Genomic DNA, 24,204 nt, shown 5'->3' with positions numbered 1-24,204 from the left:
AATGCCCCAACGCTCATGTTCGCTTGAAGAAGCCCTTTCCCATTTCATCACATGGAATGAACAAGTTCAGTGTCTAGTATTTCTAATTCTATGGCTTTAATTTAGTTTTAGTTTGGGGGCCATACCTGGCAGTGCTCGGGGATTATTCCTGGCTCCACACTCAGGAATTACTTCTGACAGTGTTCAAGAGACCATATGGGATGCCGGGGAGGCAAGTGCCCTCCCTGCTGTGTTATTGGCCTGGCCCCCGATTGCATGGTTTTTAATTCTCCAATCAAGGATTCTTTTTCAAACCTGGTATAGTCAACCCTTTATACTTTCCAACCCCGCCAATTTTTTCAGTGCCCCCTTGATGTCCTTGTTCCTGAGACTGTAGATGAAGGGGTTCAGCATGGGGGTGACCACCATGTACATCACCGAGGCGATTGAACTTGACTTTGATTCGTGGGTAGCAGCAGAGCTAAGATACACTCCTAGGACTGTACAATAAAATAAGGAGACAATGGACAGGTGAGACACGCAAGTGGAAAATGCTTTGTACTTCCCCTGAGCTGAGGAGATTCTCCGGATGGAGGAGACAATCTTTGAGTAGGAGTAGAGAATCCCAGCCAAGGGCCCACCACCCATGAGCCCAGCGTCAAAATATATCAGTATTTTATTGACAAAGGTGTCAGAGCAGGCAAGCTGAACCATCTGATCAAGTTCACAGAAAAAGTGGGGAATTACTAACTCTGGACAGAAGGACAGACGCAGCACCATTAAGCAGTGTAATAAGGAATTCAGGACACTCATGATCCAGGAGCCCAGGACTAGCAGTAGACAGAGCCGGGGGTTCATGACGACTGTATAGTGCAGGGGGTGGCAGATGGCCACGAAGCGGTCATAGGCCATCACGGTCAGGAGAATGTCATCCACTCCTGCAAAGAGCAAGGCACAATATAGCTGAGTGATGCAGCCCTCATAGCTGATGACTTTGCTGTGAGTCTGGATGTTCTGCAGCATCTTGGGGACAGTGGTGGAGATGAAGCAGATGTCCACCAAGGACAGGTTGGAGAGGAAGAAGTACATGGGCGTGTGGAGGTGGGGGTCTGAGCTGATGGCCAGGATGATGAGGAGGTTCCCCAAGAGAGCGATCAGGTATATGGACAGGAAAAGCCCAAAGATCAGGGGCTGTAATTCTGGCTCCCATGATAATCCCAGCAGAAGAAATTCTGTAACTTGTGTATAATTGCAAGGTACCATGTAGGGAGGAGTATGACTAGGAAAGAAAAATCCCAACACAGTTAATTTTCACAGGTTATAACGGACATGGAAAGGCTGTGGTTTATAGACTACAGTTGAGACATCAGTGTGGATATCTACTGGACAGATGTGATCCCTTTATGAGCCGTAAAATATCTGACTAGGAATTCTTTTCCCACACTCAGAGATTAAGTCGGTGATTTCTGTTGGTTGGTTGGTTCTTTTTTGAGCTATACCTGGCCGTGTTCAAGTCTTACTCCTTATTCAGGGATCACTCTTGGCAGTCCTCTGGGGGACCATATGAGCTGCCGAGGATAAATCCCGGATCAGTCACATGCAAAGCAAGCGCCTTCATGACAGTCCTATCTCTCCGGCCCTAGTCTGTGATATTGTTAAGGAATTTCTTCTGAGTTCTGTCTTCTCCTCAAATATATGATGTCATCCCACACAGCAGCTACATTCTACAATCCAAATGTTCCCCTTTACTTATGTATCCAGACATATGCAGGAAAAAATGGAATTTTTCTGTTCAAAGGACATTCACATTTGAAATAGGAAAGAACCAAGTATACTTTTGTATGCAGAATTTGATGATTGTAACATTGTTTATTTAGATAAGTGACTGCCTTTACCCCTGAAATTTCAAAATAATGTAACTGGACTTTTTATGCCCTAGCATCTTATTCAGTGTTGTAAAATTAATTGAATATACTGAGAAAAGATCCTGATCATCAAGAAAAATAAAATATTGAAATCTATTGTTAAAAATATATATGACATCATTAGAAACCAATGATTTTCATTTTCATTTCATTTCATCATCCTGTTATTCGTCGATTGCCTCGAGCAGGCCCCAGTAACGTCTCTTTCATCCTAGCCCTGAGATTATATTCAAGGCTCTTTAGGAGAATGAGACCCATCATTGTTACTGGTATTTGGCATATTTGGTACGCCACGGGGAGTTTGCCAGACTCTGCCCTGTGGGCAGGCTACATTCGATAGCCTGCAAGTTTGTCCAAAGTAGGAATGAGACAATAAGATGTCATAAAAAAAAGTTCTGATAAGATGTCGCGCGGCCGCAAATGATGGAAAAGGAAAATAAGAAACTAATGATAAGACCATATCATCTTCTATAAAAATGAAAGCAGGTATAAATTAGTATGGAGGAAGCTTTCCTATTTTCCTAGGAGTTTAGACAATCTGTTTGAACCGGAGTGATAGTACAGCAGGAAGGCACTTGCCTTACATGCAGTTGACTGGGGTCTGATCCTCAGCACCCCTATAGACCCTTGATCTCCACCGGGAGTTAAGCCTGAGTGTAGAGCATTGAGTAGGCCTGAGCATCATCAGGTGTGGATAGAGATATCAGGAAAAACTAAGCTGTTCTTGTCTCACATTCTGCCCAAGTTATTTCAAAATAGAACTTCAAAGGCTGGAATAATCGGTCAGTGGGGTCATTTTCCTTGCATGCAGCCAACCTGGATTCAATCCCCAGCACCCCATAGGGTTTGCTGAGTCTGTCAGGAGTGATAGTATAATTGCAAGGTACCTGAGCTCAGAGCCAGGAGTCAACTCTGAGCAACTTCTGAGTGTGCCCCATCCACAAATAGGTTCAAGACTTCAATATTAGGATTTAGAGATATAGGGCAGGGATTAGGGTGCAACATAACTGACTCTGGTTCTATTCCTGGCATCACATAGTCCCCTGAGCATTGCTGGGTGTAACCTGGATGCCCCTGAGCACTACTAGGTGTGTTCTTGAAGACCCCCTCTCTCCAGGGAACCAAAGAGGTTCAATGCATACCACATCTGGGTCCTGGAATTGAAAGGTTCACCAAGCAAAGAAAACAAGAGAAGTCCCTTTTTCAACACATTCAATACATTTACAGTGTGAACTCCCTGGGTGGGAAATGCTGCTGAATTCTATGTTTGAAGACTATTCTGGGCTGGAGCGATCGTACAGTAGGGAGGGTACTTGCCTTGTAAATGGCCGACCTGGGTTCAATCCTTGGCATTCCACAGGGTCTCTTGAACCCTGTCAGAAATGATCCCTGAGCACAGCGCCAGGAGTGAATCCTGGGCACTACTGGGTGTGGATCCCAAACCAAAACCAATAAGCAAAAAACTGTCCCCCTCTCCTCATTTCCAGCAGCAGTGATATCACCACCAACTCGATAAGCACATACTTAAAATATGGTCCCACTTAGCTTCAGTCAATTCTTGAGTCTTTCTAATATATAACATATGCACAAACACATATTTTAAGGGAAGAAGAGGGAGCTTTTTTGAGTCATTCCCAACAATCCTCAGAGGTTATTCCTGACCCTGCACTCAGAAATCACTCCTGGAGGTACTTGGGGGACCATATGGGATACTGGGGATTGAACCCAGGTAGGCTGGGTGCAAGGAAATTGTCCTTCCCCTTGTCCTATAGCTCCAGCCTATATAAACACATCTTTAAAAAGCTGGAACAATAGCAAAGCAGATAGGGCGTTTGCCTTGCACATGGCCGACCCGGGTTCGATTCCCAGCATCCCATATGGTGCCCTGAGCACCGCTAGGAGTAATTCCTGAGTGCAAAGCCAGGAGTAACCCCTGTGCATCGCTGGGTGTGACCACAAAGCAAAAAATAACCCCAAAAAGTCCATTATGTGCCTGGAGGTGGGGCCTGGTGATAGTTTTCTTGAAGCCACAAGCCCCTGAATGTGAACCCTAGTTCCATCCTGGAGCTCTGGCTGCCCGACATTGGGAATTGGGGGATCTGCTCTCTGTCACCAGCAGCAGTGACACCACCACCAAATCAGTAAGCAAATGCTTCAAATATGCCATCACCTCACTGTAAACTCCCGTGAGAGTAGTTCTGTGTTTTTTTCCTGTGGCTTAAACCCTAGAGTTTCTTAGATGTATTCCAATTTAATCTGAAATGATTGAGATCTTTCATTCCTTCTCCAGTCTCTTCAATTGGACTTCCGTTCTCATCAATGATCAACAATGATTCTTGTGTTAATGAATCTAATAACCCCCTTTCTATTTAGAAAAATGGGGGGGCACACCTGGAAGTGCTCAGGGCTTACTCCTGGCTCTGTGCTCAGGAATTACTCCTGGTGGAGGTTGGGGCAACATTTGGGAAGGCCAGGGATTGCTGCATATAAGGCAAACACCCCACCAACTTTACTAACTTTCTGGCCTCAATTTTTTTCTACATTTTAATTTTTGGATTATTCCTGGTTGGTGTTCAGGGTTTTCTCCTTGCTCTGCCCCCAGGAACTACTCCTGGTGGTGTTCAGGGAACCATGTGAGATGCTTGGGGAATCAAACTCTGGTCAGCCATGTGCAAGGCAAATACCCACACCTGTTGTACTATTGCTCCAGATCCCCTTCCTGCTATTTATTTATTTATTTATTTACTTTATTTTGGGGGTTTTGGGTGCCACATCTGACATTACTCAAGGGTTACTTCTGGCTCTGCACTCAGGAATCACTTCTGGAAGGATGCTGGGGATTGAACCTGCATCAACCATGTGCAAAACAAGCACTGGACCCTCTGTACTATCTCTCTGGAACCCCCTCCCTTGCCTCCTACTTTTTTAAATATATGAAACAAGTGAATAACAAAGTATTCTGGGATCGAAGAGAAAGTATAGGGGTTAAAGCACTTGCCTTGCACTTATCTCCCATTTGATCTCCTGTTTCACACACTCCCTTGAGCACTGTTGAGAGCCTTTCCTGAACACAGATTCAAGAGTAGCCTCTTAAAATGGCTGGGTGTGGTCCAACACCAAACCCCAAAAAGAGAAAATTTTTCCTAACCAACAACCAGTGTGGTCAGCAGAGAGATTGTGGTAAGACCGGGTAGTAAGTTCACGAAAAAATGCTTCCATTCCCTGAATTATTTTCTTTGGGGATAGGGAAGGGGAAAGAGTTGGTATTTTGGGACCACATCTGACAGTGCTCAAGGCTCCTTTCTGGCTCTGTTCTCGGATATCACTCCTGGCGGGGCTCAGGGGACCCTACAGAGATAGTACCCAGGTTGGCCGTGTGCAAGGGAAGTGTCCTCCCTGCTGTCCTATCACTCCTGTTCCACTCTCAACTACTTTATTTATTTTATTTTATTTTTTGCTTTTTGGGTCACACCCAGCAATGCACAGGGGTTACTCCTGGCTCTGCGCTCAGGAATTACCCCTGGCGGTGCTCAGAAGACCATATGGGATGCTGGGAATCGAACCCGGGTCGGCCGTGTGCAAGGCAGACGCCCTACCCACTGTGCTATTGCTCCAGCCCCTCAACTACTTTATATTTTAATTTTTTAATTTTAAAAAGTAGTTCACAGTATTTGATTTACATTTAATATTTAAACACCAACCCCACCCCCATTACACCTTCCCTTCACCATATTTTGGATGTTTTCATCTCGAACCCCAACCCTTGCCCCAAAGCAGAACTGAAATAATATATTTTGTATTGTTTTCAACTACTTTTTGAACTCCCCGCTGGCCTCGGTCACGCACCCAGATGGAGTCTCTGAAGATCGCTGTGTAGAAACCCCAGAGCCTGCAAGGACGCTTGAGGCTGCAGAGGAAAATCTTGCATCTGCAAGCGACAGCAAGCTGGAGCAAAGCTTGGGTCCTGGAACCAAACTTGGACATTCGAAGGCGGCAACCATAGCCGGGCGAGGTCCCCAGCACACCCTAGGAGAAGCTGCAGCCCAGGAGATATTTACAGCTGGCTGGTTCTGCTCATTAGCTTCTGTCCCCGTTGTCACCCCAAGCCCTGAGCACACACATTGATCTTCTCCTGGGGGGATTCAGTTCAGGACAAAAGGAGAAATAATTTTTCCTGATGAGTCTCTTTCCCCAGAGGGAAGGTGAAAAGTCACTTTGTAGTTGGTTTCTCTCTGAACTTAACTTCCAGCTCCTTAGGACAATTGAATCGTCTGCTTCCATGTCAGGTCAATCACACACTTGGTCTCATAGACTCTCAGTATAGTTACAGGTGATGGGTGGGACTGGCCACGATTGTTCTGGAAAGCCAGGGTCCTCCTCATCAACAAGGAGGAGAGATGGGTTTCTTTTATTTAAAATTTTTTTTAATTTAATTTTATTTTTTATAAGGTTGTTCACTATATATATATATATATATATATATATATTTTGCTTTCTGGGTCACACCTGGCAATGCACAGGGGTTACTCCTGGCTCTGCACTCAGGAACCACTCCTGGCGGTGCTCAGGGGACCATATGGGATGCTGGGGAATCGAACCCGGGTCCGCCGCGTGCAAGGCAAAAATGCTCTCCCCGCTGTGCTATTGCTCCAGCCCCTATCTTTAATTTGAAGGCCACACTGGCGATGCTCAGGGGTTCCTCCTGGCTCTGCACTCAGGAGTTACTCCTGGCGGTGCTCAGGGGACCAGATGGGATGCCGGGAATAGAACCCAGGTCGGCCACGTGCAAGGCAAACGCCCTACCCGCTGAGTTCACAATAATTTATTACATTCCACTCTGCCACAATAGCAGGCCCTAAATAATTTATTTTGCATTGTTTGTTATGAATAATTCCCTAAAAATGATCAAAAAAGTTTTTCTTAGAAGAAAGTGTGTGAAGATTGTTGTATCTCACCCTGGAGCTCTTGTATAAGAGATTACTAACATGTTGTTACAGGTCGAGCCTTATATGCTTAATATTTTTTCATTGAAATTGATTTCGTCTACCTTACATCCTATCCAATGTGTGCTACTCCTGGCAATCAGTGGTATAGAGTATGAGTTGTCCTGCTCCAGAAATTCTAAAATTTTAAATAAGGTGATACAGCTGGAGTTAAATTTTTAACTGGGTGGGGACTCTAGGGTCTGCAGTTTGTTGATCTTTTCCGAGATTTATTTGTGAGTCTCTGGATCATGGCAAGTTCATGAGCTTATATGGCACCAGAGGCAGTTTGTGGGCACGACTTCCAGAGTCCTGAAAGAACAGGGGATGGGGAAAAGTCACTCAACTCAGACTCCGTGAGAGCCTGGAGATTTCAGTCACAAAATCCACTGTCACTGTCACTGTCCTCCCGCTATTCATCGATTTGCTCGACCAGGCCCAGTAACATTGTGAGACTTGTTACTGTGTTTGGCAAATCGAATATGATAGGACACAGGTAGCTTGTCAGGCTTTGCCGTGCGGGTGAGATACTCTAGGTAGCTTGCTGGGCTCTCCGAGAGGGGCGGAGGATTCGAACCCAGGTCGGTTGTGTTGGCCGCGTGCAAGGCAAATGCCCTACCTGCTGTGCTATCGCTCCAGCCCACAAAATCCACATACCTGAGTTTTTCCACAGATTCATTCATGGAAGAGGCTCGTCTGAGCCTGTGGAGATTGGCTGTGAGCATGGTAGTGATTTGGTTCTGGAAGTTTTTGGCCATCCGCCCACTGTTTGTATGGGTGGGGTGGAGTCACCTGCCCCCCCCCCAACCAGATGCGCTTCTTTGCTCACCATGAAGTTCTGTGTTGCTTTTGAATGATCCACGAAAAGATTTATGATTAGAAGGGAAATTAATAGTTGCCACAACATCCTTATTAAATGAATATATTTATTTATAATGAATATACATGATATAATGAATTTATTTATTTATGAATTTATTCAAACGTTGTATTTATTTAAACATAAGCTGATGGGTCAACTTATATAAGAGAAACTCTTTTTTTTTCTTTTTGGGTCACACCCAGCGATGCTCAGGGGTCACTCCCGGCTCTGCACTCAGGAATCACTCCTGGCAATGCTTGGGGGATCATATGGGATGCCGGGGATCAAACCCAGGTCGGCCGCATGCAAGGCAAACGCCCTACCCGCTGTGCTATCGCTCCGGCCCTGAGAAACTCTTTTGGGGGTGGTGACAACTAATGGTGCTTACACCTGGCTCTGCACTCAAGAACCTTGTGGTACTCAGGGGTGCTGGGTACCAAACCCTGGTCAGTCGCACACAAGGCACGTGTCCACCCAGCTAGACTATCACTCAGGTTCTTCAGATTGTTTCTTGATCTCGACTATTGTAAGGAGCATAATTGTCCCTATGTTCTTCAGAATTGGGCCAGCGTGATAGGACAGTAAGAAAGGCCTTTGCCTTGTATGTAGCTAATCTGGGTTAGATCCCCAACACCACAGATGATAACCCTGGCCACTTCCAGGAATGATCCATGAGTACATACACAAGAGTAATCCCTGAGTATTGTGGGCTGTGGCTTCCCCACCCCCAGATCCTCCAAGATAAATGTAGAACAAAGGTTTTGTGTTCTTTGAATATACCTAGAAGGAGAATCACTGGGTCATGTGAAAGCTCTATTTTTATTTATTTATTTATTTATTTTGCTTTTTGGATCACACCCGGCAATGCACAGGGGTTCCTCCTGGCTCTGCGCTCAGGAATTACCCCTGGTGGTGCTCAGGGGACCATATGGGATGCTGGGAATCGAACCTGAGTTGGCCGAGTGCAAGGCAAACACCCTAACCGCTTTGCTATTACTCCAGACCCTCTATTTTTAATTTTTTTGAGAAGTCTGGATACTTTTTTTGTTTGTTTGTTTGTTTGTTTTGGGACCACATTGGTGGTGCTCATGGCTTACCGCATATACCCTCCAGCACTGGAAATTTCTGACCATTTTTTTTTTTTTTTTGCCACACCAGCGATGTTCAGAGCTAATTCCTCGCTCTATACGTAGGGATCACTCCTGGCAAGCTTAGAAAACCCTATGAGATACCAAGGATCAAACCTGGGTCAGGTGCAGGCAAGGCAAGCTCCCTACCTGCTGTGCTATCACTCCTGATCCTCTTTTTAAGTTTTATTTTAGGGGGTCCGGCAGTGCTTAGGGTTTATTCCTGAATCTGCTCTCAGGGATCACTCCTTAAAGGCTCAAGTGGTGCTGGGAATCAAACTCAGGTCAGCCTCGGGCAAGACTTCCTGGTCTTTTTGGAATGGTCTGTTTTCATTGGTGTGAGGCAACACTTAATTGTCATTTTGGTTGGCATTTCCCTCAAAATTCAGGGACACTGAGCACTGTTTCCAATGCTTGTCAGCCATCCAACATTCAGATTCAGAGAAGTAGCTGTTCAGTTCTTTGTCTCATTTATTTATTTTTTTTAAAGAAGCCAATTTATCAATTTATTTATTTATTTTCCCTTTTTCGGAGGGGGGGGTCACACCCAGCAATGCCCAGAGGTTACTCCTGGCTTTGCACTCAGGAATTACTCCTGGCGGTGCTTGGGGGACCATACGGGATGCCGGGGATCGCACCCAGGTCGGCCGCGTGCAAGGCAAACGCCCTAACCCGCTGTGCTATCGCTCTGGCCCCTGTCTCATTTATTTTTTAACATGGGGTTATTTGTTGTTGAGTTTTGTGAGTGCTTCATATGATCCTGGCTATCATTTTGACACAAATTGTACCTCTTTAAATATGTGCAGCTTGCCATATCAGTCATACCCCTGTGCATTAAAGGGGGTCTGGGATGATGCGTTCAGGGCTCAGAGTAAGATTTAAGACAGAGGTACTTGGTCATTCTGAAGACCAAAAGGAATATTTTTGCAGTTGGAAAAAGAGAAAGAAGTCATGTTATGGATATGAGTAGTAGATTTTAATGAAGGCAATTAACTTTTGATAGAATCATTCTTTTTTCGTAAACTAGATTATCCAATAAACATGAATAATCTGATCATAGTCACATCAGAGAGGCACTAACTGCCACATACAATATCACCATTGCTAGCACATCATTGAAATTCTCCTGTGACCAAGTGTGATTCCATAGGAATGATGACACAGAGGCCTATTTATTTAGCAAAAACCAAACAACAATGACTAAGGATTTGTGTCATTAGAAAAGAAATTACTGTTTTGGGTGGAGGTTTGAACCACACTCTGCAGTACTCTGAACTTCCTCATGACTCTGTTCTCAGGGATCACTCCTGGTGGGGCCCAGGGGACCCTATGCTATTCTGGTGATCAAACCTAGGTCAGCCATGGGCAAGGCAAACACTTTAACCACTATGCTATTTCTTTAGCCTGAAAAGAAATTTTTTTTGTTTGTTTTTGGTTTTTTTGGTCACACCCACGAAGCTCAGGGGTTACTCCTGGCTCTGCACTCAGGAATCACTCCTGGTGGGACTCGGGAACCCTATGGGATACTTAGGATTGAACTCGGGTTGGCCACATGTAAGGTACTATACTCTTGCTCTGGTTGAAAATAAAACTATTTTTTTTTTTTTGCATTTTTGGGTCACACCCAGCGATGCGCAGGAGTTACTCCTGGTTCATGCACTCAGAAGTCTCTCCTGGCAGTGCTTGGGGAACCATATGGGACGCTGGGAATCAAACCTGGCTCTGCCGCGTGCCAGGCAAACACCCTACCCACTGCGCTATCGCTCCAGCCCCGAAAATAAATTATTTTTAAGAAGTTCAGCTGTTGAGATAAAAGGCAATGTCCACGTGTTTAAGGTCAGAGCTTGAGACTGAATTTTGGGAACGAAGAATAATCTTAAAGAAACCAACTGTTATTGATACTCAAAGCTGAATGTTTAATGCAGCTCGTGACTTCAATTATAGAGGAAGTGGAAATCAGGCAAAACACCAAAACATGAAAAGAAGAAGCAAGTTCTGGGGGCTGGGGCGATAGCACAGCGGGTAAGGTGTTTGCCTTGCATGCAGCCAACCCAGGTTCGATCCCCAGCATCCCATATGGTCCCCTGAGCACCGCCAAGAGTAATTCCTGAGTGCAGAGCCAGTAGTAACCCCTGTGCATCGCCAGGTGTGACCCAGAAGAGCAAAAAAAAAAAAAAAAAAAAAAAAAAAAAAGAAGCAAGTTCTATTTGAGCAATCCAAACCAAGAACCAAAGCATTGGGTTCTCTGACTTCGGCCATGTCCTCAGCCATGGTCCATCGATCCTTTGAGAGGTGTCATCAATAACAGCCTTTTGAGAGCCCCCTTGATGTCCTTGTTCCTGAGGCTGTAGATGAAGGGGTTCAGCATGGGGGTGACCACCGTGTACATCACCGAGGCGGTTGTGATTGAGTGTGAGCTGTGGGGAGCAGGAGCGCTCAGGTACACGCCCACAGCCGTGCCGTAGAACAAGGTGACCACGGAGAGGTGAGAGGCACAGGTGGAAAAGGCTTTATACTTGCCCCGAGCTGAGGAGATGCGGAGGATGGAGGAGACGATCTTAGAGTAAGAGTAAAGGATGCCAGAGAGAGGACCGATGGTCAGCAGGACCGCTGCAGACTGCATCACCAAGTCATTGACGAAGGTGTCCGAGCAGGCAATTTGGAGCACTTTGTTGAGTTCACAGAAGAAGTGGGGGATCTCCAAGTCTGCGCAGAAGGACAGCCTCAACGTCATTAAGCTTTGTAATAAGGAGTGCAGGCCACTCAAGGTCCAGGAGCTCAGGACCAGCAGAGCACAGAGCCGGGGGTTCATGATGACCATGTAGTGCAGGGGGTGGCAGATGGCCACGTAGCGGTCGTAGGCCATGACGGTCAGGAGGAAATCATCCAAGACGGCAAAGAATAAGACGAAGTAGATCTGCAGGATGCAGCCTTCGTAGCTGATGACGCTGCTGCCCGCCTGGAGGTTCACCAGCATCTTGGGGACGGTGCTGGAGGTGAAGCAGATGTCCACCAAGGACAGGTTGGACAGGAAGAAGTACATGGGCGTGTGGAGGTGGGGGTCGGTGATGGTGGCCAGGATGATGAGCAGGTTCCCCAAGACCGTGACCAGGTACATGGACAGGAAAAGCCCATAGATGAGTGACTGTAATTCTGGTTTCCTTGACAATCCCAGCAGAAGGAATCCTGAAATGTGTGTCTCATTTTCTGCCTCCATGGGGCAGAGATTTGTCACTGAGACAGCAAGAAAATAGGATGAAGGACTTTTGCTTAACCAACGGGCATTACCCACTTAGATTAAATTCTGTAATTGACCCACCACAAAAGGGCTCAAGATGTTCCACCAACGCTCTTGTGTTACTTCTGGGTTGGTATCTCTTTACAACCAAACCATGAACTTTTAATTAATAAACAGTGGGAGAGAGGTACGAGGGAAATGAAGATGGGGTTAGATGTAACATAAGGATAGTGACTAATTTATATTTCTATAAGTATTTATAAAATATATTTATATTTAGGAAGTTATTTATATTATATTTATATAGTTATATAGTTGTTTTGAGGTCACACTTGACAGTGCTCAGGGCTTACTCGTGGCTCTGAACCCAGGAATTATCCTGGTGATACTCGGGGGGTCCCTATGGGATGCCAGGGTGTCAAACCCAGGTTGGCCAGAAGCAAGGACAGTACCCTGCCTCCTGTGCTATTGCTCCATTTTCTAAATACTTTATCAGTTTTTTATGTTTATAGTTTAGCTCTAAATTAAACACTATTATAAGCATATTACCTAAACTATACCAACAATTCAAATAAATAAATACAGTGAGAAGCATGTTCAAGAATGTATCATTTTTTTAATTTGGGTTTTTTTTTTTTTTTTTGCCAGAGCAATAGCATATTAAGGCACTTGCCTTGCACGAAGCTGACCTGAATTTGATCCCAAGAACCTCATACTCTCTCCCGAGCACTGCCAGAAGTAATTCCTAAGTGCAGAGTCAGAAGTAACCTCTGAGCATTGCTAGTGGGTGGCCCCAAAACTAGCAAACAAAAAAGAAGTCAGTAAACATTGGTGGGACTAGAGTGTAGGCTGGAAAGGCTGGAACACATGTTTGCATGTAGAGAACCCCGAGTTTGATCCCAATACCAAGTGATCTCTCTCCCCCCAATATCTCCTGAGCACCCTTGGGTGTGGTGGCCCTTAAACCCCAACAATATTGGTTGAGGATGAAGTTATATTAAGGATTGTGGTTTCAAAGTACTGGTATGAAACAGCACAGAAGGAAAACAAATGTATAGACTATAAAATAGCTTCTCTAAAGGTTAAAAGTCAGTATTTTGATGACTTTTGAAATGAACCACTAATACAGTGTTAGATGCACAAAACTTGTGCATAAAATGAAATAACAGAAGACACTCAAAAAAGTGGCAGAAGCATTATCTAAATTATAATTCCATGTTAGATACATACTATGATGGCAACTCAACAATTTAATGAACAGAGTGAAGAGGAACCCACTTGAAAAGGCTAATACATGTCAAGTCAAAACATGTAAGCACTGGTAAATCCCCCTAGAGAGAGAGATTCACACAGAAAAGATGCCTAAACCAAAACGCCAAAGTGAGGGAAGGTAGCTTCAAGAACTAGATAGAACCAAAGAAGAGGGGCTGAAGCAATAGCACAGCGAATAAGGCATTTGCCTTGCACGCGGCCAACCCGGGTTCGATTCCTAGCATCCCATATGGTGCCCTGAGAACCGCCAGGATTAATTCCTGAGTACCAAGTCAGGAATAACCCCTGTGCATGGCCAGGTGTGACCCAACTCCAACCCCCCCAAAAAAAAAATCAAAGAAGACTAAAAGGAAAAGGAATCAGGTAGTTCCTTGGACCCAGTCTTTATTTTTATGACATTTTTGATTTTTTAAATTTTATTTAATTTATTTTTAGAGCATTATAAAGCTGTTCATGATTGGATTATAGTCATACAGTATTCCAACACCCATCTCCCCACCAGTGTACATTTCCCAGCAATCTTTGACCCAGTCTTTCTCAGACAATTTGCGATAAAGAACGCAAGAGAATCTAACCATTAAATATAGTCAGACCCACACACAGTGAAATAATTGCAGAGTAGAGTTTTTTTGCATTTCTCACTTCTTTATGTTTATTTTCTCTTTTCCCCTGTTTTTTTCAATTCTCCCTTTTTTCTCTCTCTTCCTTTTCACTTCTCTCTCTTTATCCCCTCTTTTCTCTCTTTTCTTTATGTCCATCTTTTTCATTTTTCTCTCTTTTCTTCCACATTTTCTCTTTCTCTCTCTTTTCTTTTTTAATTTTCTCTCTTTTCCCTTTTTACTACCTCCTTTAGTTATAAAATAGATTTTTTTCAATTTTGTTTATTGAATCGCCATGAGATAGAGCAGCACAAAATTGTTCACAATACATTTAAAGAGTATCATCCTGGGGCTGGAGTGATAGCACAGTGGGAAGGGCATTTGCCTTGCACGCAACCCGACCTGGGTTCGATTTCCAGCATCTCATATGGTCCCCCGGGCACAGCCAGAAGTAATTACTGAGTGCATGAACCAGGAGTAACCCCTGTGCATCGCTGGGTGTGACCCAAAAAGAAAATAAAACCAGTATCATGCTGAGTGAAATGAGTCAGAAGGATAAGGACAGATATAGAAAATAGTTTTTATATGTGAATCATCAGACTGAAGGAAAATACTGTATCTTGTCTCATCATGTTGCCTGCCAAGTAACATCTTCGTTCTTTAGCTATAAAAGTTTTTATATGTGAATCATCAGAATAAAGAAAGATTCTGTATTTTGTCTCATAACCTTATTTGCCAAGTAATATCTGCAAACAAGCAATTCCTTGATCTGATTCTTTTCCTCTATTCATAAGCAAATTGTATAACTGAATTTTACCAATCTGAATTCAATGCCTATTCTTTCAGACTGAGATGCTATTTCCTTAACCCTGTTTATACAAAACTTATTGGATAGGTTTGACTTTTACTAGAAAAAAATCAAAACTCTCATTCTCAACTCCAACTGGACTTACATGTGTCAACAATGAAAACAATGGTGTAGCAGTCAATACTCATTTCTTTTAAGATACATTTTCTTTGTTTTGTGGCCAAACTTGGCAATGCTCACGGGTTACTCCTGGCTCTGTGCTCAGGAATTGCTCCTGGTGGGGCTCAGGGAACCTATGGGATTCTGGGAATCAAATCCTGGTCGGCCACGTGCAAGGCAAGCACCCTACCCACTGTACTATCTCTCCGGCCCCTCGTTTGTCTTTTTAGATAAATGTTTTGGGCCAGAGAGTATAATGGACAAAGGGGTAGAACTAATGCCTTGATTTTTCAGTAAGGCAAACAAGCATAGCAATCTCTTGCAGAGTAAATAAACCTTAGTCGATATTTTTTTTTTGGAAGATAAGTCACATGCAGCTGAAGTCACATGCAGCTGTGCTCATGGGTTACTCCTGGCTCAGATGTGACCCCTGGCTGTGCTCGGAGGACCATCTGTGGTGTCAGGGATTTTTAACTGGAGTTGGTAGAAGGCACAGCTAGTGCCTTATAGCTGGGATAAAGGGAACTATTATGACAATGATAGTTGGAAATGATCACTCTGGATAAGAACTGTGTGCTAAAAGTAAGTAAAGGAACAAACATGATAACCTCTCAGTATCTGTATTGCAAGCCATAATGCCTAAAGGAGAGAGAGACAGAGACAGAGAGAGAGAGAGAGAGAGAGAGAGAGAGAGAGAGAGAGAGAGAAGAAAAGTGCCTACTATAAAGGCAGGTTGGGAGGGGCATGGCAGGAGGAACCTGGCGACATTGGTGGTGGAAAATGTACACTGGTGAAGATGAAGGGACGTGTTGGAACGTGATATGACTGAAACCTTTTTTTTTATTATTAGTGAATCACCATGAGGTACAGTTATAGACTTATAAATTTTTGTGCTTGGGTATCAGTTATACAATGATCAAGCACCCATCCCTCCACCAGCGCCCGTCCTCCACCACCACGGGTCCCAGCATCCCTTCCACCCCCCATCCCCCCGTCCCACCCTGCCTCTGTGGCAGGGCATTCCCCCTTGTTCTCTCTCTCTTCTTTTGGGTACTGTGTTTTGCAAGAGAGGCATTGAGTGGCAATCGTGTTTGGTCTATGGACTATTTTCACCATGCTTCTCCCACCCTGGGAGGATCCTCACAACACCCTCTCTATCTCTATCTGAGCTCTCTTCTCTATCTGAGCTTCCTTTTCACCTAGCACGTGTGGCTGGCCTTCAAGTCACGGTTTAAAATTCCTGGTACTAATCTTGGCCATTCCTGGGTGTTAGTCTCCCCTTTTGTTGCTTTATGTTCCTCAGATGCCAAATACCAGTAACAATGATGGGTCTCATTCTCCTAAAGAGCCTTGAATATAATCTCAGGGCTAGGATGAAGGAGACGTTACTGGGGCCTGCTCGAGGCAATCGACGAGTAACAGGAGTACTATGTAGCTGTTAAAAAAGATGAAATTATGAAATTTACATACAAATGGTACTACATGGAAAGTATCATGTTAAGCGAAATGAGTCAGAAAGAGAGGGATAGACACAGAAAGATTGCATTCATCTGAGGAACATAAAGCAAGTTTGCCAGACTCTGCCGTGTGGGCAGGCTACATTCGGTACTCCATTGTATAAATGTACCAAAGTTTCTTTAACCAGATATGACTGAAACCTGATCATGAACAGCTTTGCAACTGTGTCTCTCACAGTGATTCAATTTAAAAAAAAAGAAAAAAGAAAAGCTAGTATATTACCTTCTGTATTATCTCCCTGGTCCTGTTTCCATTTTTTATTTCGGCACTGCAATTGACAATCCAAGTAGCAGTAACAGAGTTTCAGAGAGATGGTGTTCTGGAAGAAAAGATGAAATCATGACGTTCACTCACTGTCCCTGGACAGAACGGATAGGTCTCGTGAGAAGTTGAATAAGTCAGAGGAAGAAAGACAAGTACCAGGTCCTCTTACTCTTCTGTGACTGATAGAGTAATAAGACAAGGAAACGAAATAAAATAAAATAAAATGTAAAGAAAACAAAGAAACTCTGGGTATCAAAGAAAAGCAAACCCTTGGTGTAGGATTTACAGAACCGAGAATGCCAAGTAAGGACTAGGGAATAGGTGGGGGAAATTATGACGAGGACTTTAACATACCCTGGTGCAGGGTCTTGCATAGTTCAGTGGTGGTGAGGTGTGGTATGTACATAAGTGTTAATACAATAGTCAGCATATGACCCCAACTATGTAATTTTAAAAGACTATGTTTTTTGGGGGGAGGTATACCCAACAATGCTCGGGGGTTATGCCTGGCTCTATTACTTAGACATCACTCCTGGCAGTGCTTGGAGGACCCTATGGGGATCCTAGAGATTGAACCCAGGTCGGCTGTGTGCAAAGCTAGTGCCTTCCCCATCTTACTAACTCCCCAACACCTTCCCCCTTCCCAAAGACTATTCTTCACCCCAAACGCTCCCCAAATTTCTCATTTTTGGTCTCACCTAGCTAGGATCTCTGGAATTGAGGATCCAGGTGGGTCTCTGAATTCTCTTTCAGATGGTAGAAGACTTGAAGACAGAAAGAAGTTTTAAAAAATGGAAAGAGAACACACATGAAAAAAAACCACAGAGGTCCTGTCCATCCAACAGTCTCACTCACAGAGAGAGAGAGGCAGGAGGAGGTATTTACAGCTCTTCTTCCTGCTCATTATCATATTTCTCCTTTTTCATGCCAACTCTTGGTGCACGATTGTCCCGGGGGACACTGGCCTGGCCAGACAAGGAAAAAATTCCTGCAACTCTTCTGTCTCCCAGGATATCAGGTTGCCAGGCAAGCGAACCTGGTCATGTTTTCAGTCTTTCACCATGAACTCTTGTTTTGTTACCTCCTATCGTTCTGAATTATCTGTCAACTGTTAAGTCAAATAAAAATTTTTAAAAAAATTTTTATTAGTGAAACACCTTGAGGTACAGTTGTAGACTTACAAACTTTCGTGCTTTGGTTTCAGTTGTACAATGATCGAGTACCCATCCCTTCACCAGTGCCCATTCTCTACCACCAATGAACCTAGTAGCCCTCCCACCTCCCCACCGCATCCCTCCCACCCCGCCCCACCTCTGTGGCAAGGCATTCCCTTTTTCTCACTCTTTTCTTTAGGGTGTTGTGGTTTGCAATAGAGGTATTGAGTGGTCATTGTGTTCGGTCTATAGTCTACTTTCAGCACGCATCTCGCATCTCGAGTGAGTCCTCCAAACATCCTTTACTTGGTGTCCCCTTCTCTATCTGAGCTGCCCTTTCCCCCAGCATATGATGCCAGCCTCCAAGCTGTGCAGCAGACCTCCTGGTACTTATCTCAACTATTCTTGGGTGTTCATCTCCTCTTCTGTTGCTTTATATTCTCCAGATGAGTGCAAATTTCTACGTCCGTCCCTCTCTTTCTGACTCATTTCACTTAGCATGCTACTTTCCATATAGAACCACTTCTATGCAAATTTCATGACTTCATCTTTTCTAACAGTTGCATAGTATTCCATTGTGTAGATGTACCAAAGTTTCTTTAAAGATTCATCTGTTGTCGGGCACTTGTTTTTTTTTTTTCCCAGATTTTGGTTATTGTGAACAGTGCAGCAATGAACATACAAATGCAGATGTCATTTCGACTATACTTTTTTGCCTCTCCGGGATATATTCCCAGGACTGGTATTGCTGGGTCAAATGGGAGCTCAGCCTCTAATTTTTTGAGAATCATCCATACTGTTTTCCAAAAAGGCTGAACCAGTTGGCATTCCCACCAGCAGTGAGGAAGAGTCCCTTTCTCGCCACATCCTCGCCAGCACTGGTTGCTTTTGTTCTTTTGCATGTGGGCCAGTCACTGTGGTGTGAGATGATATCTCACTGTTTTTTGATCTGCATCTCCCTGATGATTAGTGCTGTAGAGCATTTTCTCATGTGCCTTTTAGCCATTTGGATTTTTTCTTTGACAAAGTTTCTGTTCATTTCATCACCCCATTTTTTGATGGGGTTGGATGTTTCTTCTTCTGGAGTTCAACCAGTGCTTTGTATATCCTTGATATCAACCCCTAATCGGATGGGTATTGGGTGGATATCCTTTCCCATTCTGTAGATTGTCTTTGTATTTTGGTCACTGTATCTTTTGCGGTGCAGAAGCTTCTTAGTTTAGTATGGTCCCATTTGTTTATCTCTGTTTCCCCTTGGTTGGTCAGTGGCATGTCATCTTTGAAGACACCATTAAGCCTCAATATCCTGGAGGGTTTTGCCAACCTTGTCTTCAATGTATCTTATGGATTCTGGTCTGATGTTGAGGTCTTTAATCCTTTTTGATCTGACTTTTGTGCATGGTGCAAAACAAAATTTTTTTTAAAAGGAAGTGGAACTTAAAAAAGGAATTGGAAACACAAAAATTCCCAACACTGAAACTAACTAATCATGGCTCAATAAGGATCAAAACCACGGTTGGTCTGGGAGCCTTAAAGCAGCCCCCATTTCAGGCAGAAGATGAGAAAATGGAAATCAGGTGAGAACTGTCATCCTAACAAGATGCCCAGTTGGACCCCTCTCTCTGTTTTGCCCTTGTGGCAGCTGGTCTGTTTAATGATAGGCTCACTGAGTGGCTGGAAAGTTGATGGGGTATGTGGTTACCCAAGATTTCTAGAGTCAAAATATTTTCTTCCCTTCTTGATGATGATTATGAAGAAACTTCCTCAAAATTCACTGGTGTGCTCAGTGTTTATTCCATACACCGCATTTCATCTCTGAATTGAAGTAATCTTTAATGCAGGCCTGGGTGATGGGACAGTAGGGAGGGCATTTGCCTTGCACACAGCCAGTCTGGATTTGATCCCAGCATCCTATAGGGCTCCCCAAGCACTACCAGGAGTAATCCTGAGTGCAGAACCAGGAATGACTCTGGAGAAATCTTTTCAGAGTATTTTTTAATAAATTCTGTACCTATGATGCCAATTTTACATTATTTTCATAATTTATTTTATTTAATTATTTTTACATCCTTTAAAAATCTTAAATTGGGTCAGAATGTTAGTACAGTGGGTAGGGCATTTGCCTTGCACACAGCTGACCCTGGTTTACTCCCTGGCATCTCATATGGTCCCCTGAACACTGCCAGGAGTAATTCCTGCATGCAGAGCCAGGAGTAATCCCTTAGCATTGCTGGACATGACCCAAAAAGCCAAAAATTTTTTTTAAAATTATTTCTTTTCTATGATGCCAATATTATCACATCGAATCGTTTTATTCATAGGATTCAAGCCTAATGCTCTTAAGTCTTTCAAAGTTTTTTATTTTAATGAATCATCATAATACGGTTACAGACCTACACATTTTCATGATTACATTTCACTCTAACAATGTTGGAGTACCCATCCCTCCAATAGTGCCCATTTACTCTGATGTCCTTTTTTTTCCTTTTTGAGTCACACCCAGCGATGCACAGGGGTTACTCCTGGCTCATGCACTCAGGAATTACTCCTGACGATGCACGGGGGACCATATGGGATACTGGAAATCGAACCCGGGTCTATTGCTTGCAAGGCAAATGCTCTACCCACTGTGTTATCACTCAGTCTCTGCTCTGATGTCCTAAATACATTTTCTTCCACCATAATACCTAGAAGAGGATGGAGGGAGAGAAAGAGAGAGGGGAGGAGAGAGAAAGAGAGAGTGAGAGAGGTGTCTGCTAAGGAGGCAGGCTGGGGGTGGGCAGTGGGGGTAAGGGGAGGGAAATTGGAGACACTGGGGGTGGAAAATGTACACCAGTGGAGGCATGGGCGTTGGAATACTGTATGACTGAAACTAATCATGGAAAGTTTTGTAAGGTCCAATCTCACAGCGATTCAATAAAAAAATGAACAAAACCCCTCCATTTCTGATTCCTTGTACTCTGATCTCATCATTATAAAGAAATTCCAATTTGGTGGTACTGTTCTGGTAAGGAACAATCTCATTAGGAACCCTATGAAGTGTGGTTGTGACAGTTACCGTATTCCTGACATTAGAGGGAAGCCTTCATATTTCCACCATCGACTATGATGCTCAGGATGGGACTGTGACCTATGTTCTTCATCGTGTTGAGGTACTTTTCTTCTATGTCCATTTGGTTTTGGGTTTCCAGGTTATACACAGGGCTAGAAAATCACAAACCCTAACATTCGAACAGAACCCCAAATGACCTCTAACAATCCCAACGGTATTACCAAGAACAAAGCACAAGGTATCCTGGTTCCTAAACCATCTCACAAAACTACTGTAACTCAAATGGCATGGCACAGGCACACTTGCAGAAACATGGGAATGCCTACAGGGATGTGGATGGGGTGATGATAACTGTGACTGTTTAGGGGAAGACTTTCATCACAACATGAACCCTTCCAACCCGCCCATAGTATACATATACCTTTTACATTTAAACCTTCATATGTTCTGCTAAAAGTGGTCTATAGACCAAACATGACTGCCACTCAATGCCTCTCTGGCAAAACACAGTACCCAAAAGAAGAGAGAGAGAACAGGGAGGAATGCCCTGCCACAGCGGCAGGGTGGGACGGGGGAGGGAGGATGGGGGGTGGGAGGGATGCTAGGACCCGTGGCGGGGGAGGATGGGCACTGGTGGAGGGATGGGTACTTGATCATTGTATAACTGAAACCCAAGCACAAAAATTTATAAGTCTATAAGTGTACTTCATGGTGTTTCACTAATAAAAAAATAAAAAAATAAAAAACCTTCATATGTTCCTTTATACGAAGTTCCCAGACATATTTCCAACTACCCCCTTTCAGAAAATTAAATAAATAAATCCCTCAACATCCCCCTGAAAACTACCTTCTTGTTTGTTTGTTTGTTTGTTTGTTTTGCAGGAGTCACGCTTGGCTGCTCAGGGATTCCTCCTGAAACCTCACTTAGGAATTACCTATGGCAGGACTCAGAGGACCATATGGGGTGCCAGGAATTTAACTTGGCTTATTTTGCATGGAAGGGAAGTGTTCTCCCCACTGTGCTATTCATTCAGCCCAGAAACCTATCTTCTTTTAATATAGAGAAGTATCTCCCCTACCCTCACTTGCTCCCAAGCCTACTAATGCCTCTTGGTTCATTTTAGTGTCCCCTGATGGAGGATGGGTGGGTGGATGTGTTTCTCACCCTGGAGAAACTCTGTCCTGCAAAAAATCCCAGTATTTTGTAGCTTTGTTGTAAAGATTTTGTTTTTTATTTTTTAAAAATTTGGGGCCACAACCAGCTGAGCTTAGGGCTTACTCTGAGTTCAGGGATCACTCCTGGAGGTGCTTGGTGGGGGACCCTATAGGGTGTTAGGGATCAAACCTGGATCATTCCCATGAAAGGCAAACACCCTATCTGCTATAATATCTCTCTTGCCAGCCTATGTTTTTGCATATATATTCATAAATACTTCTTTGCTTTCTTTTGGGGCCATACCTGGCAGTGATCCGGACTGACTGCCCACTCTGTGCTCAGCGATCACTCCTGGGGAGGCTCTGCATTTCCAGGGATCAAACCTGGCTTCATGCAGCGCTAGTGCTTCCCTCCGTAACTCTCTGGCCAGATGTTATCTGCATCTCTTCCACTGCTCCATGTGTACCCCCTTTCAGTGGCCATTTGTGATCTCCAAGACCACAGCCACAATCACATGTGCCCCATATATTTTTTCTTTTGTTTTTGTTTGGGGGCTGCACCTGGTGATGCTCAGGGCTGACTCCTGGTTCTGCGCTCAGGGATTACTTCTGGCAGTGCTCTGGGCGTGAGGAAGAGGGACCCTATGGGATGTTGGGGGTTGAAACTGGGTCAGCCACGTGCAAGGCCAGCACATTACCATCCAGCCCCACACGTGTGCCATCTAACAACTGAGAGTGTGACAAGCCCCCCATTAATACCACAGTGTTCCAGCCCCCTAGTCAACTGTCCAACCCTGACTCATTGCTGCATCTCCATCGTCATCATCACTGAGAGAAGGGAAAGGATGGGAGGGAAGAAAATGCCATTAGGTACCATCCAAAGTCAGGGTTCCTCCCTGCCAACGTCTCAGTCAACCATCCTTGTGCCCTCGCTCACCCCAAGGCAAATAGCTTGGGAGGTGCTTTGCTCATGAGGCTTCTCAGGGCTGCCTTGATGTCCTTGTTCCTGAGGCTGTAGATGAAAGGGTTCAGCATGGGGGTGACCACCGTGTACATCACCGAGGCGATGGCGCTGGCCCTGTTGTTCTGGGTGGCCGCCGAACTGAGGTACACGACCAGACCCGTCCCGTAAAACAGGGAGACCACGGAGAGGTGGGACCCGCAGGTGGAAAACGCTTTGTACCGGCCCCTGGCAGAGGTCATCCTCAGGATGGAAGAGACAATCTGAGAATAGGAAAAAGCGATGCCCGAGAGGGGTACAATGCCCATCAGCACGGTGGCAAAGTACATCTCGATCATATTGAGGAGGTTGTCGGAACAGGCCAGTTGAAGGACTTGGTTGATTTCACAGAAGAAGTGCGGGATCCTCACGTGGGCACAGAAGGACAGTCGCAGCACCAGGAGACCCCGGATCATGGAGTCCAGGACACTCAGGATCCAGGAGAAGAGCAAGAGGAAGCCACAGAGGCGGGGGTGCATGATGGCCGTGTAATGCAGTGGATGGCAGATGGCCACAAAGCGGTCATAGGCCATCACGGACAAGAGGAAGATGTCCAGTTCTGCAAAAAGGATGAAGAAGTACATCTGGGTGAGGCAGGAGGCGTAGCTGATGGTTTGGCTCTGAAGGTGGATATTGGCCAGCATCCTGGGGACAGTGGTGGAGGTGAAGCAGATGTCCGAAAAGGACAGGTTGGAGAGGAAGAAGTACATGGGCGTGTGGAGGTGGGGGTCGGAGATGGTGGCCAGGATGATGAGCAGGTTCCCCAAGACCGTGACCAGGTACATGGAGAGGAAAATCCCAAATAGAACGGGTTGCACCTCTGGTTCATCTGAGAGCCCCAGGAGGATGAATTCTGAGAACTGGGTGTTATTTTCTAGTTCCATACCTCGAGCGTCATGGTCTGAAAAGTGGCAATAAGAGAGAGATGCAAAGAGAGAGAGCAATAGTACAATGGGGAAGGTGTCTGCCTTGCATGGGGCCAACCAGGGTCTATCCCCAGCATCCCATAGGGTGTCCTGAGCACCGCCAGGAGGGATCCCTAAGTGCAGAGCCAGGAGGAACCCCTGAGCACTGCCGGGTATGGACCCCCAAACGAACAAACAACCGCCC

At 44.7% G+C, this 24,204-nt stretch overlaps 3 protein-coding genes across 3 annotated transcripts; all 3 read right to left on the bottom strand.

Annotated features, from left to right (window-relative positions):
* Positions 1-303: 303 nt before the first annotated feature.
* On the bottom strand, positions 304-1,242 carry LOC130017862 (olfactory receptor 7A10-like). The gene has a single exon (XM_056108629.1). It carries the CDS (start codon positions 1,240-1,242, stop codon positions 304-306), a length of 939 nt encoding a protein of 312 aa, XP_055964604.1.
* Positions 1,243-9,864: 8,622 nt separating this feature from the next.
* On the bottom strand, positions 9,865-12,092 carry LOC130017861 (olfactory receptor 7A10-like). The gene is made up of 2 exons (XM_056108628.1): positions 11,182-12,092; positions 9,865-9,898 (listed from the first exon to the last, which is right to left on the bottom strand). Exons 1-2 carry the CDS (start codon positions 12,090-12,092, stop codon positions 9,865-9,867), a joined length of 945 nt encoding a protein of 314 aa, XP_055964603.1.
* Positions 12,093-23,027: 10,935 nt separating this feature from the next.
* Positions 23,028-23,978, bottom strand: LOC130017859 (olfactory receptor 7A10-like). Its single transcript, XM_056108627.1, has one exon. It carries the CDS (start codon positions 23,976-23,978, stop codon positions 23,028-23,030), a length of 951 nt encoding a protein of 316 aa, XP_055964602.1.
* Positions 23,979-24,204: the final 226 nt, after the last annotated feature.

Source organism: Sorex fumeus, unplaced genomic scaffold (assembly GCF_029834395.1).
Source record: "Sorex fumeus unplaced genomic scaffold, SorFum_2.1 ptg000227l, whole genome shotgun sequence".
Lineage (NCBI taxonomy): Eukaryota > Metazoa > Chordata > Mammalia > Eulipotyphla > Soricidae > Sorex > Sorex fumeus.
This window is presented reverse-complemented; position numbering and strand designations above follow the sequence as displayed.